General features: G+C 37.9%; 1 protein-coding gene across 1 annotated transcript in view; it reads left to right on the forward strand.

Annotated features, from left to right (window-relative positions):
- The window catches only part of LOC129379973 (uncharacterized), a 12,167-nt gene extending 4,544 nt beyond the window's left edge, over nt 1-7,623 (forward strand). Inside the window, exons 2-6 of the mRNA XM_055060933.1 lie at nt 1,771-1,894; nt 3,777-3,807; nt 3,891-3,923; nt 4,010-4,042; nt 6,968-7,623. Coding sequence (XP_054916908.1) covers nt 1,771-1,894; nt 3,777-3,807; nt 3,891-3,923; nt 4,010-4,042; nt 6,968-7,326 — 580 coding nt within the window. The 3' untranslated portion in view covers nt 7,327-7,623. The remainder of the gene's footprint in view (nt 1-1,770; nt 1,895-3,776; nt 3,808-3,890; nt 3,924-4,009; nt 4,043-6,967) is intronic.
- Nucleotides 7,624-15,068: the final 7,445 nt, after the last annotated feature.

Here is a 15,068-nt window from a genome sequence, read left to right on the forward strand (position 1 = left end):
ATGGATGGATGGATGGATGGATGATGGATGGATGGATGATGGATGGATGGATGGATGGATGGATGGATGATGGATGGATGGATGGATGATGGATGATGGATGGATGGATGGATGGATGTATGATGGATGGATGGATGATGGATGGATGGATGGATGATGGATGGATGATGGATGGATGGATGGATGATGGATGGATGGATGATGGATGATGGATGGATGGATGGATGGATGGATGGATGATGGATGGATGGATGATGGATGATGGATGGATGGATGGATGGATGGATGGATGGAGGATGGATGATGGATGATGGATGGATGGATGGATGGATGGATGGATGGATGATGATGGATGGATGGATGATGGATGATGGATGGATGGATGGATGGATGGATGATGGATGGATGGATGGATGATGGATGATGGATGGATGATGGATGATGGATGGATGGATGATGGATGATGGATGGATGGATGATGGATGATGGATGGATGGATGGATGATGGATGATGGATGGATGGATGATGGATGATGGATGGATGGATGATGGATGGATGGATGGATGATGGATGGATGGATGGATGGATGATGGATGATGGATGGATGGATGGATGATGGATGATGGATGGATGGATGATGGATGATGGATGGATGGATGGATGATGGATGATGGATGATGGATGGATGGATGGATGATGGATGATGGATGGATGGATGATGGATGGATGGATGGATGGATGGATGGATGGATGGATGGATGGTTGGATGGATGATGGATGGATGGATGGATGATGGATGGATGGATGGATGATGGATGGATGGATGATGGATGATGGATGGATGGATGGATGATGGATGATGGATGGATGGATGGATGGATGGATGGATGATGGATGATGGATGGATGGATGATGGATGGATGGATGGATGGATGGATGGATGGATGGATGATGGATGGATGGATGGTGGATGGATGGATGGATGGATGGATGGATGGATGGATGGATGGATGGATGATGGATGGATGGATGGATGGATGGATGGATGGATGGATGGATGATGGATGGATGGATGGTTGGATGGATGATGGATGGATGGATGGTTGGATGGATGATGGATGGATGGATGGTTGGATGGATGATGGATGGATGGATGGATGGATGGATGGATGGATGGATGATGGATGGATGGATGGATGGATGGATGGATGGATGGATGATGGATGGATGGATGGTTGGATGGATGATGGATGGATGGATGGTTGGATGGATGATGGATGGATGGATGGTTGGATGGATGATGGATGGATGGATGGATGGATGGATGGATGGATGGATGGATGGATGATGGATGGTGTCTTCCTCATTCATGTCACTGAGTTGTGATTTTTCTCCCTGAATCAAAGCAACGGCAGAAGAATTGGAGTAAAACTTAAATCCTGTGAAATGAAACAAGTGAAGAAAGAGAATCATGTTTGCTTTGTCACTGGGTTGGAGGTTTGATGCAATCATTGAATTGGCATGAAAACAGAGCACAAATTTTTCTCCCTGTTCTAAATTTGCCCTCTGAGACTGTCAGAAACCAACGGCGTGTGTTCAAACCGTACTCCTCCTCTTCCTCGCCGCTGCCCACAGGATGATGCTGATCTGAGTTCAGAGGTGGAAACTTTGAGCTGAGAATCATCACAGCTGGAAACAAGAGTGAAGTCAGTGCTGCACCTCCTCAGTGCTGACAGCCTCCGTCTGATGCTGCTGTTTGTGTTTGTCAGAATGGAGGGTCAGTGCCGGTCGTCTCAGAAGTACCTGCTGCTCCATGTGTGGTGCGGACTCCTCACCATGGCCCTGGTCATCATGGCCGCCTTTGTCGCGTCCATCAAACCAAAATCTGAGCCGGTAAGTAAACCTCATCCACACATTTTCACATTGCAGGTTCAAAACTTTGACGCCTTGAAAATATTTGAGCATAGATTCAAAGACAAGCCATGAAAACAATTTGTGGCTTGTTGCCAAATAGTTTGAATTCAAAAATTTTAAATACAGAAAATCTAACTTTTCTCAAACAGGTGGTATCAAATGTATTACTCCTGATGAGATAACATCGTCTGCAGTGAGATAATCATCTGTGAAACTCCTACTGGTGATGTAAGCTAACAGCTAACGAGCTAATCACACAAACCCAGTGACAGCAGGATTCCTTTTATAGCACCAGAGCAGATCTGAACTTGGAACGATGACGATGACAAATACTGACGTTTTCTCTCTAAGTCGATTTGTAATGAGGCGATTATTGGGTCGGTCAGAACCAAAGTGATGCACAGAGATTATTAATCACATGAGAGAATCAGAGATCACAGATTACTCCTTGAAGAAAACATGGAGAGAAAAAAACACAATGATTTCTGTATTTTTACACTTTACTGGTTGGATCAGAAGCTTATACTGAGAAAATCGTTTAAGCATATATATATCTAAACTGCCAAAGATATTTTATTAGTTGCTTTAGGTATTTATTTTTGGCTGCAGCTGGTCAGTTCTGTCCAAATATTGTTGTTAACTTGCAATTTAGAAAAATATCTAAAACATCTTGATAGGTAAGTATAACAGCAATCTGGTGCAGAACAGTCGCATGGATTAGTTTTTGATGATGAAGTTTAATCCATTCATTGAAGTTAAAACCTGAGCTTGTTTACTTTTGGCCTGTAGGTGGCAGCATTTTCCACTCTGACAGTCCTGGGGTTTTTCCAGAGGTTCAGAAACATTTTCACTCTGATGATCTTTATCTTTCTCAAATCAGGTTTTTGTTCGTCAAATATGTGAAACTGAGTGAGTTATAACACATTTAAAGATAGATAGATAGATAGATAGATAGATAGATAGATAGATAGATAGATAGATAGATAGATAGATAGATAGATAGATAGATAGATAGATAGATAGATAGATAGATAGATAGATAGATAGATAGATAGATAGATAGATAGATAGATAGATAGATAGATAGATAGATAGATAGATAGATAGATAGATAGATAGATAGATAGATAGATAGATAGATAGATAGATAGATAGATAGATAGATAGATAGATAGATAGATAAGATAGATAGATAGATAGATAGAATATAGATAGATAGATAGATAGATAGATAGATAGATAGATAGATAGATAGATAGATAGATAGATAGATAGATAGATAGATAGATAGATAGATAGATAGATAGATAGATAGATAGATAGATAGATAGATAGATAGATAGATAGATAGATAGATAGATAGATAGATAGATAGATAGATAGATAGATAGATAGATAGATAGATAGATAGATAGATAGATAGATAGATAGATAGATAGATAGATAGATAGATAGATAGATAGATAGATAGATAGATAGATAGATAGATAGATAGATAGATAGATAGATAGATAGATAGATAGATAGATAGATAGATAGATAGATAGATAGATAGATAGATAGATAGATAGATAGATAGATAGATAGATAGATAGATAGATAGATAGATAGATAGATAGATAGATAGATAGATAGATAGATAGATAGATAGATAGATGATAGATAGATAGATAGATAGATAGATAGATAGATAGATAGATAGATAGATAGATAGATAGATAGATAGATAGATAGATAGATAGATAGATAGATAGATAGATAGATAGATAGATAGATAGATAGATAGATAGATAGATAGATAGATAGATAGATAGATAGATAGATGATTCTCCATAAACACTGATTTCTTCTGTCCTTCCAGCCCAGCGGCTCCCAGGAAAACCCTGCAGCAGGTACGCATCAGAAAGTCAGATTGTCTTTCAGAGTAAATCTGATCAACGCCACTAACTTTGTTTCATCTGATTTTTCTTTTCAGTCAGCGCTCGCTTTTCCCCAGAGGGACTTGCTGGTGTGTTGGATCATTTGTTGGAACTTCATAATGATTTACCAAACTGATTCAGGAAGCTGACATAAGTGTCCTTTGTTGCTTTTCAGGAAAGTCGTCTTCCTATATTCAACTGGAAACACGTAAGTTCACCTTCACTTCCTTCTAACATTCATTTCACTTTCAGAAGAAATGAACCAGTTTAATAGTTTCTAAGCTTTTATTTAGGATTTTCTCCATGTTTCAAAGAAAATAAGTCTTTTTCATTTGTTGCTGTTTATCAGGTTGAACCGTTAAACTTCTGATTTTTCATGCTGTGAAAAGCAGTGAACTCTTTAAAATAAGCAGCACAGAGTTTGCTTAGCATCGTACTGTATCCCGTTTATTTATATAGAAACAATACACAACATTTATTAACCTTTGAAACCACAACCTCATTAAAAATGCTCTATTAAATATGCAAACATTTTATAACCAGACGATGTTCCAAACTAATTGTGGAATTTCAACAGATGATTTAAGGTTGAAACACAAACAGAGTTAATTTATGCTCACATATCTATTTAGATTCAGTCGAATCCAGTCAGAATTACAGTTCAGGACAACAACTGTTCAAATAGCAGCTTGTTTGAACAAAACTAGGAGAGTGACCACAACAGATTTTAAGTCTGAATTTAAAACAAATCAACAAGTTTGAGGTGAGGCTGGAAGCACACACACAGTTCAGGTCAGGTGTGTGTAGCCGAGGTTCATCTGTGATTTGACTAAATGGATCAAGAAAAGGAGAGAAATGGAGAATAATGTGGAGGGAGTGTACTGATCCCTGTGGTACACCACAATGACCTGAACCTCTGAAGCCGCTGTGTGGGAATATTTTACATTCACACATGAATGACTTGTTGAGCTCTTATGTCACAAACCTCTAAATAACTGCAACTCAACATGATGTTTTACTCTGCAGTGAATCAATTCCTTTGGTTTCCTACCCAAAGGAGCCGATTTTCCTTTGTGAAAGTGTGAAATAAACACACCCGACACCTGAACTCTGATGAACTCTGACCTGAACCACATAAAGATCGTTACAAAGTTGGCCTTTTATCACCTGAAGACACATAAACCTCTTTTATCAAAGCACCGATTAGGATGTTAACGAGGAAAAATGTGAATGTAGGACGGATGTGTGACTATGGTAACAAATTATCAGTAACAAGTTTTTAATGAGAGGAAACTTTAATAATTCAGACATTGTTTAAATAAGTATTAAACATTCATAAATCACAAAGGATATTTTAACTTTAAGGACAATATTATAATCATTAAATTACAAGGTAACAGATAATCAGCCCTCATTGCTGAAGCCTTGACCTTTAACCTTATTTGTGTTGATGAAAAGCGCTGATATGACGCCTGCATGTTTGGTTACAAAAACTTCAAACATGTTCTGGGAGAAACGTCGTCATTCTGAGAACAGAACCGGCCCTGAAACTCACCCACTTCTGCTACATAAACGCCACGTTTGTGTCGCCACCTTCAGTCCACTCCTTTCAAAAATCCTGAAACTGTTCGCTCTGGAATGTCTTTTAGCAAAAGATGAAACCTTTCTTAGAATATCTGAAGACAGTGGCTTTAATTTGGCCGGCGTTAGTGTGTGTGAGACGGAGCAGAGAATCCAGCCTCGTCGCTCGTGTCGCTTTCCTCCCACCATGGCGGCTCCTTCCTGTGTGAAGTGGCTTCCTACAACCACAACAAACCTGAGCAGAGCTGTAATGACTTTAGGCATAATTATGAGCCAAGCAGCTAACATGAGTTTGATGTTTTGCCTGGGCTGACAGAGGAGATTAGGCTCTAATTGGAGGCTCAGCCTCTGCAGGGTTTTATTTCTCGCAGCTGATGATGAAACAGATCTGTTTATTCAGCTGGAAGCCCAACTGAACTCAATTATCTCATTTTTATTACAAATCTTCTTTCATCCCTGTGCACAGATCTGTAACGCAGACACACATTAGCAACTTAAACACATTTAATCTTCTATCATTTCCATATATTCTGTTTTCTCTCCCTTTTGGACGCCATCATCTCTGCCTGAGTTTCACTGACTTGACTTGAGCAAAAATCAAGAGTTTCTTCCTTGTTTTTTCAACCTGAAACTCTAAATCGTTTAAAGTTCTCCAGGTTTTCTGAGGATTTTTAAAAATTGTTCTGCATTTGAGGAACGATCTAGAATTATGCTTCAGTTATTACAGCTAGAAAAAAAAAGATCAGGCCTGAAATCTGGGTGTGGAGATGAACTCTGACCTCCAGAGCCACATAAAGACAGCTACAAAGTCAGCCTTCTATCACCTGGAGAACATTCCCAGGATTAAAGGACTGACGTCTCAGCAAAATCTTTTTTTTTATGGTCTTTATGTAACCAGGTAAAACTCCATTTTCAAGAGGGAGCTGTGCAGAAATCTGCAGAACACACATGTAGAGAAACTGAGCCACATGTTTTAGTCCCTGGTTACTGCAGCTGATCCAAAACGCTGCTGCTGGAGTTCTGACTGAAACCAGGAAGCCGAATCACAGAACGGTTTTGTACCATGATAGATCCGCTGCTGTTGCATCAACCCTCCAGACCTCTCAGGTTTTCTGGTTCTGGTTCTGCTCAGCATCCCCAGAACCAGAACCAAACATGAAGAAGCAGCTTTCAGCTTCTATGCACCACAAATCTGGAACGAACTTCCAGAAAACTGCAAAACATCAGAAGCACTGAGTGTAAACCACCAGTAACCACTGGAACACTGACAACATATTTGATGTGTTTTAATGGTGGAACTTGAAAAAATGTAAAATCTGTTACTGGTTTCAGTGACAGCATAATGTATGTAAGACGGCTTCATATCTGTCTTTGAACCTCATTGTTGCTGAAATCAGCTAAACAAATAAACTTAATTGATTGATTGATTAATTGATTGATTGATGATACCAACAACCCATCATGCCCTCTGGTACTTGTCTTAGAAACATTTGATAAAGGTTAAAGAAAACTTGGGAATGAAGTGTTTCCTTTGGTTCTTGTTTTCTGGCAGACTTTAGTAAAGACTCGTGGGTGGAACGCGTGTCCTGTGGGTCCTGCTCCCTGTCCCTGCAGCAGAACTCCATCTGCTTCAACAGCAGCCGCCCTGAGAGCTCCCACTTCTTCTTCTACGCCCAGGTGGTCTTCAGGAAGAACCAGATGCACAAACTTCGCCCTTCTGTGATGTTGATAAGAAATGCCTCTGAAAATCCAAAGAAGGAGGAGATGGTTTTGGCGTCTGTCTCGGCGGCGGGCGAGTCGGTCTGGTTGGGGAAGATGGTGATTCTGACCGAAGGCGACAGCGTGAGGCTGAACATCACAGGAGAATTTCTCCGAGGCGATTCGTTCTGGGGAGCTTTCCAGCTCCATTAACGCGCCAGGACCGGCAGTCCTGCTACAACTTGTGACCCGTCCATCCATGTGGTTTGATTTGTTTCCCCAAAAACATTTGTGAAGTATTTCCATCCCTCCTGTGGCCGACATGGAACACTAACTCCATCAGACATGTTTAAATGCAGATTTTACTCCTACTTGTTGAACAACAGGCTCTTCCTCTCAGGCCTTTTGGTTTAGTGAACTTCATCCTCAGTTTGAAGCCAGCAGAAAGTTTCAATGCCAACTGTGAATGGGCCATAAAAACCTCCTCCATCTTTCTTATTTTGTAACTTTTCTGTGTGTTTTATAATTTATAATTAAATATTTTATTGTGGTTGTTAAACAGAAAACTAATAAAATTTATTCTTATTATAAGTCACATTGTGTTTTTGTGTCTAACATTTCATTTTTGTGTGACTCTTGGTGTTGCCATGTTCACTGATTATAGTCTTTCATACATTTATGAACAATATGTGTTGCAGTCCTGTGGCTGTTCATTTAACTGGAGTCTGAATTGTGTGTGAAATGATGGATTTTATTTTTGCATTAAATATGTTCTAAAGGAACATTAACTTCTACACCAAATTCTGACAGGTGGCGCACCGGTCTGAAGGAACGCTAGACGGTTTTTTTGTCCGTCAATTTGACTGAAAGAAATCATATTTTCATATTTTTATCCATGAACTTTTAAAATTAAAATCATAGCATTTTATTTTCATTCAGTTTAGCTAACATTCAACAAGTTGAATGGAGAACCCTCATCATGCCATCATCAAGACGAATAAAATTTATGAAAGTAAAATATCGTTCTTAAATTATGAGCGATTCTCTGGCTGTGGCCTGAACGCACCGTCTCACAGCCTCCTGCTGGTCCTCATGGAGCTGAACTGGAACCAGTTCGACTGTGATCAAACGTCTCTGGGTTCATGTGTTGATCTGGAAGATGAATCCAGTCTCTGCTGCCACACTGGAGACTGGAATTACCAGCCAAAGTTTTGAAATCAGGGAACATTTCTCCAACTGAAGTGATCAGAAGCCAGCAAGACTTTCTGAAGGAGAAGTTTCCAGCAGCAGGGGCTGCAGGATCGGGAGACGCCTGGAGTCGGACCGGGAGAAAACACTCAGATGGAAACTTATATGCATATGAAATTAATTCAGTTAGCTGATGCATTACATTAAAAAATGTCCTTGCTTGTGCTCAGCTGTCTGGATAGGAATCCGTTAAAATGATGGAAGGTCATCAGATATTATTATTATTATTAAAATAAAAAAATAATAATAAAAATGGTGAAAGATGTAAAATATTCAGTGTATGCAGCCATTACTCCTGATGTGAAGACATTCATGTCCTCATTCCAGCTTTTCTTGGGAGGTAATGATTGCTAACAATAATCAATAATTTTAACATATCAACTCTGATCTGGATTCCTGCTCTGATGACGTCATCATCCTCAGATGAAGCTCAAACGCTGTTTTTTTATGACACATTAAGATATGTTGTAGTGTAAGTGAACTTTAGATAAACTTTTAATAATGTCTGAAGTGGCCAGCAGCGATTTGACCACAGGGTGGCGCCACTTCCCACCAAATCCATCGAAACAAAAGCCCACGTGTTTATTCTGTAAACACAAACTTTTTAAATGAGACTCTGAAGAGACATTAATTAGTCTCAAAATAACAAAGAAAGACATAAATAAATGTGAATATTGTTCATGTCAGTAAATTCTTCAGCAATGTTTCGTGTCTGAAGGTGATAATGCAAACAGACATGGACTGAAACCTCAAAGGTATTTATTTACAAGATGCATCAAGCAGCAGCTGCAAAACAGGAAGCCGCAAATTTGGTGCAACATCTGTGAGCTTCCTCCAGCAGGTTAACACTTCGACAGAAACACAGCGATCGACTCACACGGTCACATTTCAGCCTCTGCAGCGCTCACTGCCATTCCCTGCATGCTTGTCTCTGAGTAAAGGTGAGCCGGTGTGAGCAATGACATGTCAAATTGTTTCCAGATATCGTGATGTCTGACCTCAACACTCATTAACGCCTGAAGTTTTGGGATAGTTTTGGAAAATTCCTCCTGAGAAAAAAAAATTCCCAGATCCAGTCAGAAACAGTTCCTCAGCCAGAATGCTAAAAATACAGTAGAAAAGCTTTTGTGATGGACTATAATAAGCCACTCACACCTGATTACATAAATCCATCCATGAGTCACATTAGCTTTTTAATCATTGGAGATTTGGAGAGTCGATGTAAAGTTGGCTGACAGATGCAATGATTTCTTCAGGGACCATTTTCTTTAAGTCTTCCAGGTTTAATAAGGATCTGTACCGCACTGGGATCCAGGGCTGGTTTAAAACCTTTCAACAGTTCCTCAGGTTTTCACATCAGATCATTCAGGCATGAAAAGACGGCTGAGCTGAAGGGATGAACCAGAGTTGTGTCATGTTTGGGTCATCAGATCTTCAGCATGACCCTGATCAGCCAGCCAGCTCATTCCCTGGGGAAAGAGGTTCGCCACTTTCTCTTCAGTCCAAAATTTAAGCACAAATTACAAACCCAGTTCCTATAGAAGACCTGGATGAAGGTTCAGAAAACCTGAGGAGCGTGAAGAACATTTCAGAAGATCCTTCTGGGTCTTTGGAACCAAAATCTTTTACTCTTCACTGGACGGTGTGAACGAAAACCGGCCTTTCTCCTCAGTAAGAAGTCAGTTGTTCGCCTGTACATGAAGTTATCCGCCGGGCCGGTTCTTGTTTTTCCTAACAAACACGAGTCTTTCCTCCGGAAGGTACAAGAAATGAAAACAACCGAAACTAAAAAAATCCTGTGGAACTACATCAAGACCGCGTCAAGATTACAGCAAAGTTTTGCTGCTTGGAAGGAATATCCATATTTTAACCTTCATAAACATCCTGAAACTGACAGGAGAGTCTCAGCTCTGTGATGTTTGATGGATTTCTTTCATGCACTGTTGGTTTTAAATCTCCAGCAGAATCTCAATAAGACTCAGATCTGAGTTTTAGACCAATCTGCTCCATTTCTGTCTCTCAGTCCTTTCCCTGATGGATTCCTGTGAAGTTCTGGGTATCTGGTGCTGCATGGTTCACCTCCACTTCAGCTTTGATTTCTGTCAGATGTCTCCCTCTGATACAGCAAAGTTTTCTTGTGCATTTCCTAAAAACGAGTGTGGACTTTCATGCTAATGCTTCAAATTCAAGTGCTGGTTAATTTAAAATGCGGCTGCAGGCCAAAAGAATCAAAGTAAAACACAAGCTGCCTTTCATCTGACCATGGGTTGCATTTCTCTTTCTAACATTCACCTCATTTTAACCTGTTACTTTGTTTTTCAAGCACATGTTGACCTGAACTCCTTGAAAGAAGAATAGTTTCTCATTTGGACTTTCTCGGTTGAAAAAGGCTGATTAAAATAACTAAAGAAAGATTTCAGAGTCATCTGCTCAAACCACGTTCAAAAAACCCAACTGTTTCCTCACTCTTTCACTTCTTTAATATTTTTTCTGGTTATTTTCGGCACAAATCAGTTGATCTGAACTTTCTTAGTGTTTTTATTTCTTCTTTCATTCGTTTTGGATCTGCAATCATGTTCCTTAAAGTGTGCGTTGAGAGGCTGCCCATCGAACACAAAGGCAGTGATATCAGTTTCTCCAGCGTAAATGGAAGTTTATGACATGAAGATTAATATGACAAACCATAAAGGAAGAAACTACTCAGGAGAAATGCAGCCTGCGTGACTGATCCTCCAGAACGGCTCAGTAAAAGCCATCCGACTCTGATTCACCACAAAGATTAATGGAGATGACACATTTTTCAATATCTTCCTCAATTTTGTAAAGAAAAGAAAAAAGTTTTCAGCAGATTTTTGGCTTTTCCAAAAAGAAGTTGGATGGAACTACATTCCTTCAAGAAGGTTTCTAGTTCCATCTCGAAGGGGAAATGGACCATTTGCCAAATTTGCGAGCATTTATCTCCATGAATGATCAGCTGTGTCGCCTGCATTAGAGTCAGTTCTTCCTGCGAGTTTCTGGACGCCACAAACATTGGAACCAGCAGCTGACCTGACAGAACAACTTCTGATAGCAACGCATTCCTGAAAATGTCCCTCCATTTTTCTGAGAGTGTAATTCTGCAGTTGCGCTCTGTGCAGCCCGGTTGATTCGCTCCAAACCTGTAGAGGAAAAAACTACTGATTCAAATGTTTTTCTTTTTTTGCAAAATTTGGAAAGTTTGCTCAAAATTTGCATGACATCTGGATGGAATCGTAGCTTTTCAGCAGAAGCAGCTAAAAGTCAGGTTTCGATGTTCTGCCTGATAATTAACTGGACTAAAGTAGCCACTAGAAATTCACTCACTTTGCCTTGAACAGAAACTTTAAGCCACATGTGGCTGGAAGAAAATCTGAGAGTAGCTGCAGTTCAATACTCTGTCTTCATTTGGCTCAGGCACTGAAGAAAGTTTTCTACTTTCTGCAGGCTTTGTTGGTAAAAACCTGCAGAAAGCTTAGAGGGTTTATATCACTTATTTTTATCACTGTAGACATTTGTTGATGTGTTGCACAGGCGATGGACCAGAAAATAAAAAGTCAAAACAACAGACACATTATGCTCACAAACAACAATGTGATGCCATGACTCCTGACTCACTACTAGAGAAATCTGTCACGTTCACGTCCCTTGGCTTTGGGTTGTTCCTTTTCTTGAAGCAAAGATCCAAAATATTTCACAATTTCAGAGCAAAGTGGACCAAACAGACTCTGTTCTGGTGAGTTCAGGTTTATCAGACGCTCACCTCTTTTCCAGTTTAGATGATGTTTGGGGAAAGAACCAGTGCTTACTCATTTTTCTGTGTTATCATCATGTAGTTATGCATCTTTGGGACATTTTCCCTTTAGAAAAGTCTCATTGTTGAGATGAGAATTTGTTGTCTATTTGAAATCGGTCCACAGAGTTTGAGCATCCAGAGACACATGAGGAAATCACTCTGGTTTAGAGAGCAGTGCTCTTAAACAGCTTATTCTGGTTTCATTTTCATACATTTTTAGTTGTTTTACCAAAAATAGTAATATCTTCAGAGTAATTCTGGACTGATTGGGATTCCAACCAGACATGAAATGGATGAGTTCAGATTTTACGTTTGCTGGCATTTCCACTGAACTGAATCAGTGAACTACAGATAAATGATACAAAAAAACACTTTTTGTGCAAAAACAAAAAAACTCCTTGCAAGAAATCAGCTGTTTGATCCAGCAGGATGCCCTGGGCATTTCACTGGACTTTATGTCGTTACCTCCGTCAGACTGAAGCGTTTTCTCTCAGGTGACTTTGAATTTAAGACACAGGAAAAGCCGGGGAATCACCGACACCTCTGGGGGCCAGATGAACGTGAAATCAGAAGAAAAGGAAAAATTCACTGTAATAATTGTGTCAGATGAAACATTTTGTTGCTCAGTTGTGTTTGATGCAGGTATTTCCCCAAACTGTGCAGAGGGAGAACAAACTGTTGACATCAGACCAAACTCAGAACCGTCCTCAGAAAAGGAAGAAGTTTAAAATGACACAACTTCACAAATGGAAAACAGACAAACAAACATCGACGAATCAGGAGGCAGAGAATATGTTTATCCACTTTTAGTTCCCAAACTGAATAATAATAATTTGCTCAGCTTCTTCCAACCCCTGGAGACTTCATCACAATCTTCATCTTCATCACGTTTCCTCTTCTGTCTGCAGCTGCTGTTGATCCCCTGCTGCGCCTGTCAAACCTCTCATGACATTTAAATGACACTAAAAGCAGAAATGCTCCGTGCTCAAATATCACCCTGCACTCAACACAAAGCTGTCCTTTCAGAAAAGCAAAAGTTCAACTCAATTTTCAATTCAGCTTATTTATAGAGCATCGATTCACAATGGAAGTCATTTCAAAGCACTTTGGGAAAAACACAAAATGTACAAAGAGAAAAACATATTTAATCCTCTACAATCATATAGACTGTATGTTCATTTATTTATTTGACCTCTATTAAACTAGTAGGTTAGTTATTAAAGGCAGATTCCTCTCTGCAGTAATGACCAGGCAGCAAAAGGATGGAAAACACAAACAGCACACAAACAATAACTAAAAACAAGAAACAAGAAACAAACAACAACTAAAAACTAGAAACAAACAATCACTAAAAACAAGAAACAAACAATAACTAAAAACTAGAAACAAGAAACAAACAACAACTAAAAACTAGAAACAAACAATAACTAAAAACTAGAAACAAGAAACAAACAATAACTAAAAACAAGAAACTAGAAACAAACAATAACTAAAAACAAGAAACAAGAAACAAACAACAACTAAAAACAAGAAACAAGAAACAAACAATAACTAAAAACAAGAAACAAGAAACAAACAATAACTAAAAACAAGAAACAAGAAACAAACAACAACTAAAAACAAAACAAACAACAAACTAAAAACAAGAAACAAGAAACAAACAACAACTAAAAAACAAGAAACAAGAAACAAACAACAACTAAAAACAAGAAACAAGAAACAAACAACAACAAAAAACAAGAAACAAGAAAAAACAATAACTAAAAACAAGAAACAAGAAACAAACAACAACTAAAAACAAGAAACAAGAAACAAACAACAACTAAAAACAAGAAACAAGAAACAAACAACAACTAAAAACAAGAAACAAGAAACAAACAATAACTAAAAACTAGAAACAAACAATAACTAAAAACTAGAAACAAACAATAACTAAAAACAAGAAACAAGAAACAAACAACAACTAAAAACAAGAAACAAGAAACAAACAATAACTAAAAACTAGAAACAAGAAACAAACAATAACTAAAAACAAGAAACAAGAAACAAACAATAACTAAAAACAAGAAACAAGAAACAAACAATAACTAAAAACAAGAAACAAGAAACAAACAATAACTAAAAACAAGAAACAAACAACAACTAAAAACAAGAAACAAGAAACAAACAATAACTAAAAACTAGAAACAAGAAACAAACAATAACTAAAAACAAGAAACAAGAAACAAACAATAACTAAAAAAGAAACAAGAAACAAACAATAACTAAAAACAAGAAACAAGAAACAAACAATAACTAAAAACTAGAAACAAACAATAACTAAAAACTAGAAACAAGAAACAAACAACAACTAAAAACAAGAAACAAGAAACAAACAATAACTAAAAACAAGAAACAAGAAACAAACAATCACTAAAAACAAGAAACAAACAATAACTAAAAACAAGAAACTAGAAACAAACAACAACTAAAAACAAGAAACAAGAAACAAACAATAACTAAAAACAAGAAACAAGAAACAAACAATAACTAAAAACAAGAAACAAGAAACAAACAATAACTAAAAACAAGAAACAAGAAACAAACAACAACTAAAAACAAGAAACAAACAATAACTAAAAACAAGAAACTAGAAACAAACAATAACTAAAAACTAGAAACAAGAAACAAACAATAACTAAAAACAAGAAACTAGAAACAAACAATAACTAAAAACAAGAAACAAGAAACAAACAATAACTAAAAAACTAGAAACAAGAAACAAACAATAACTAAAAACAAGAAACAAGAAACAAACAATAACTAAAAACAAGAAACAAGAAACAAACAATAACTAAAAACAAGAAACAAGAAACAAACAATAACTAAAAACTAGAAACAAACAATAACTAAAAAC

This window comes from Poeciliopsis prolifica, unplaced genomic scaffold, assembly GCF_027474105.1.
Source record: "Poeciliopsis prolifica strain line A6 unplaced genomic scaffold, Auburn_PproV2 SCAFFOLD063, whole genome shotgun sequence".
Lineage (NCBI taxonomy): Eukaryota > Metazoa > Chordata > Actinopteri > Cyprinodontiformes > Poeciliidae > Poeciliopsis > Poeciliopsis prolifica.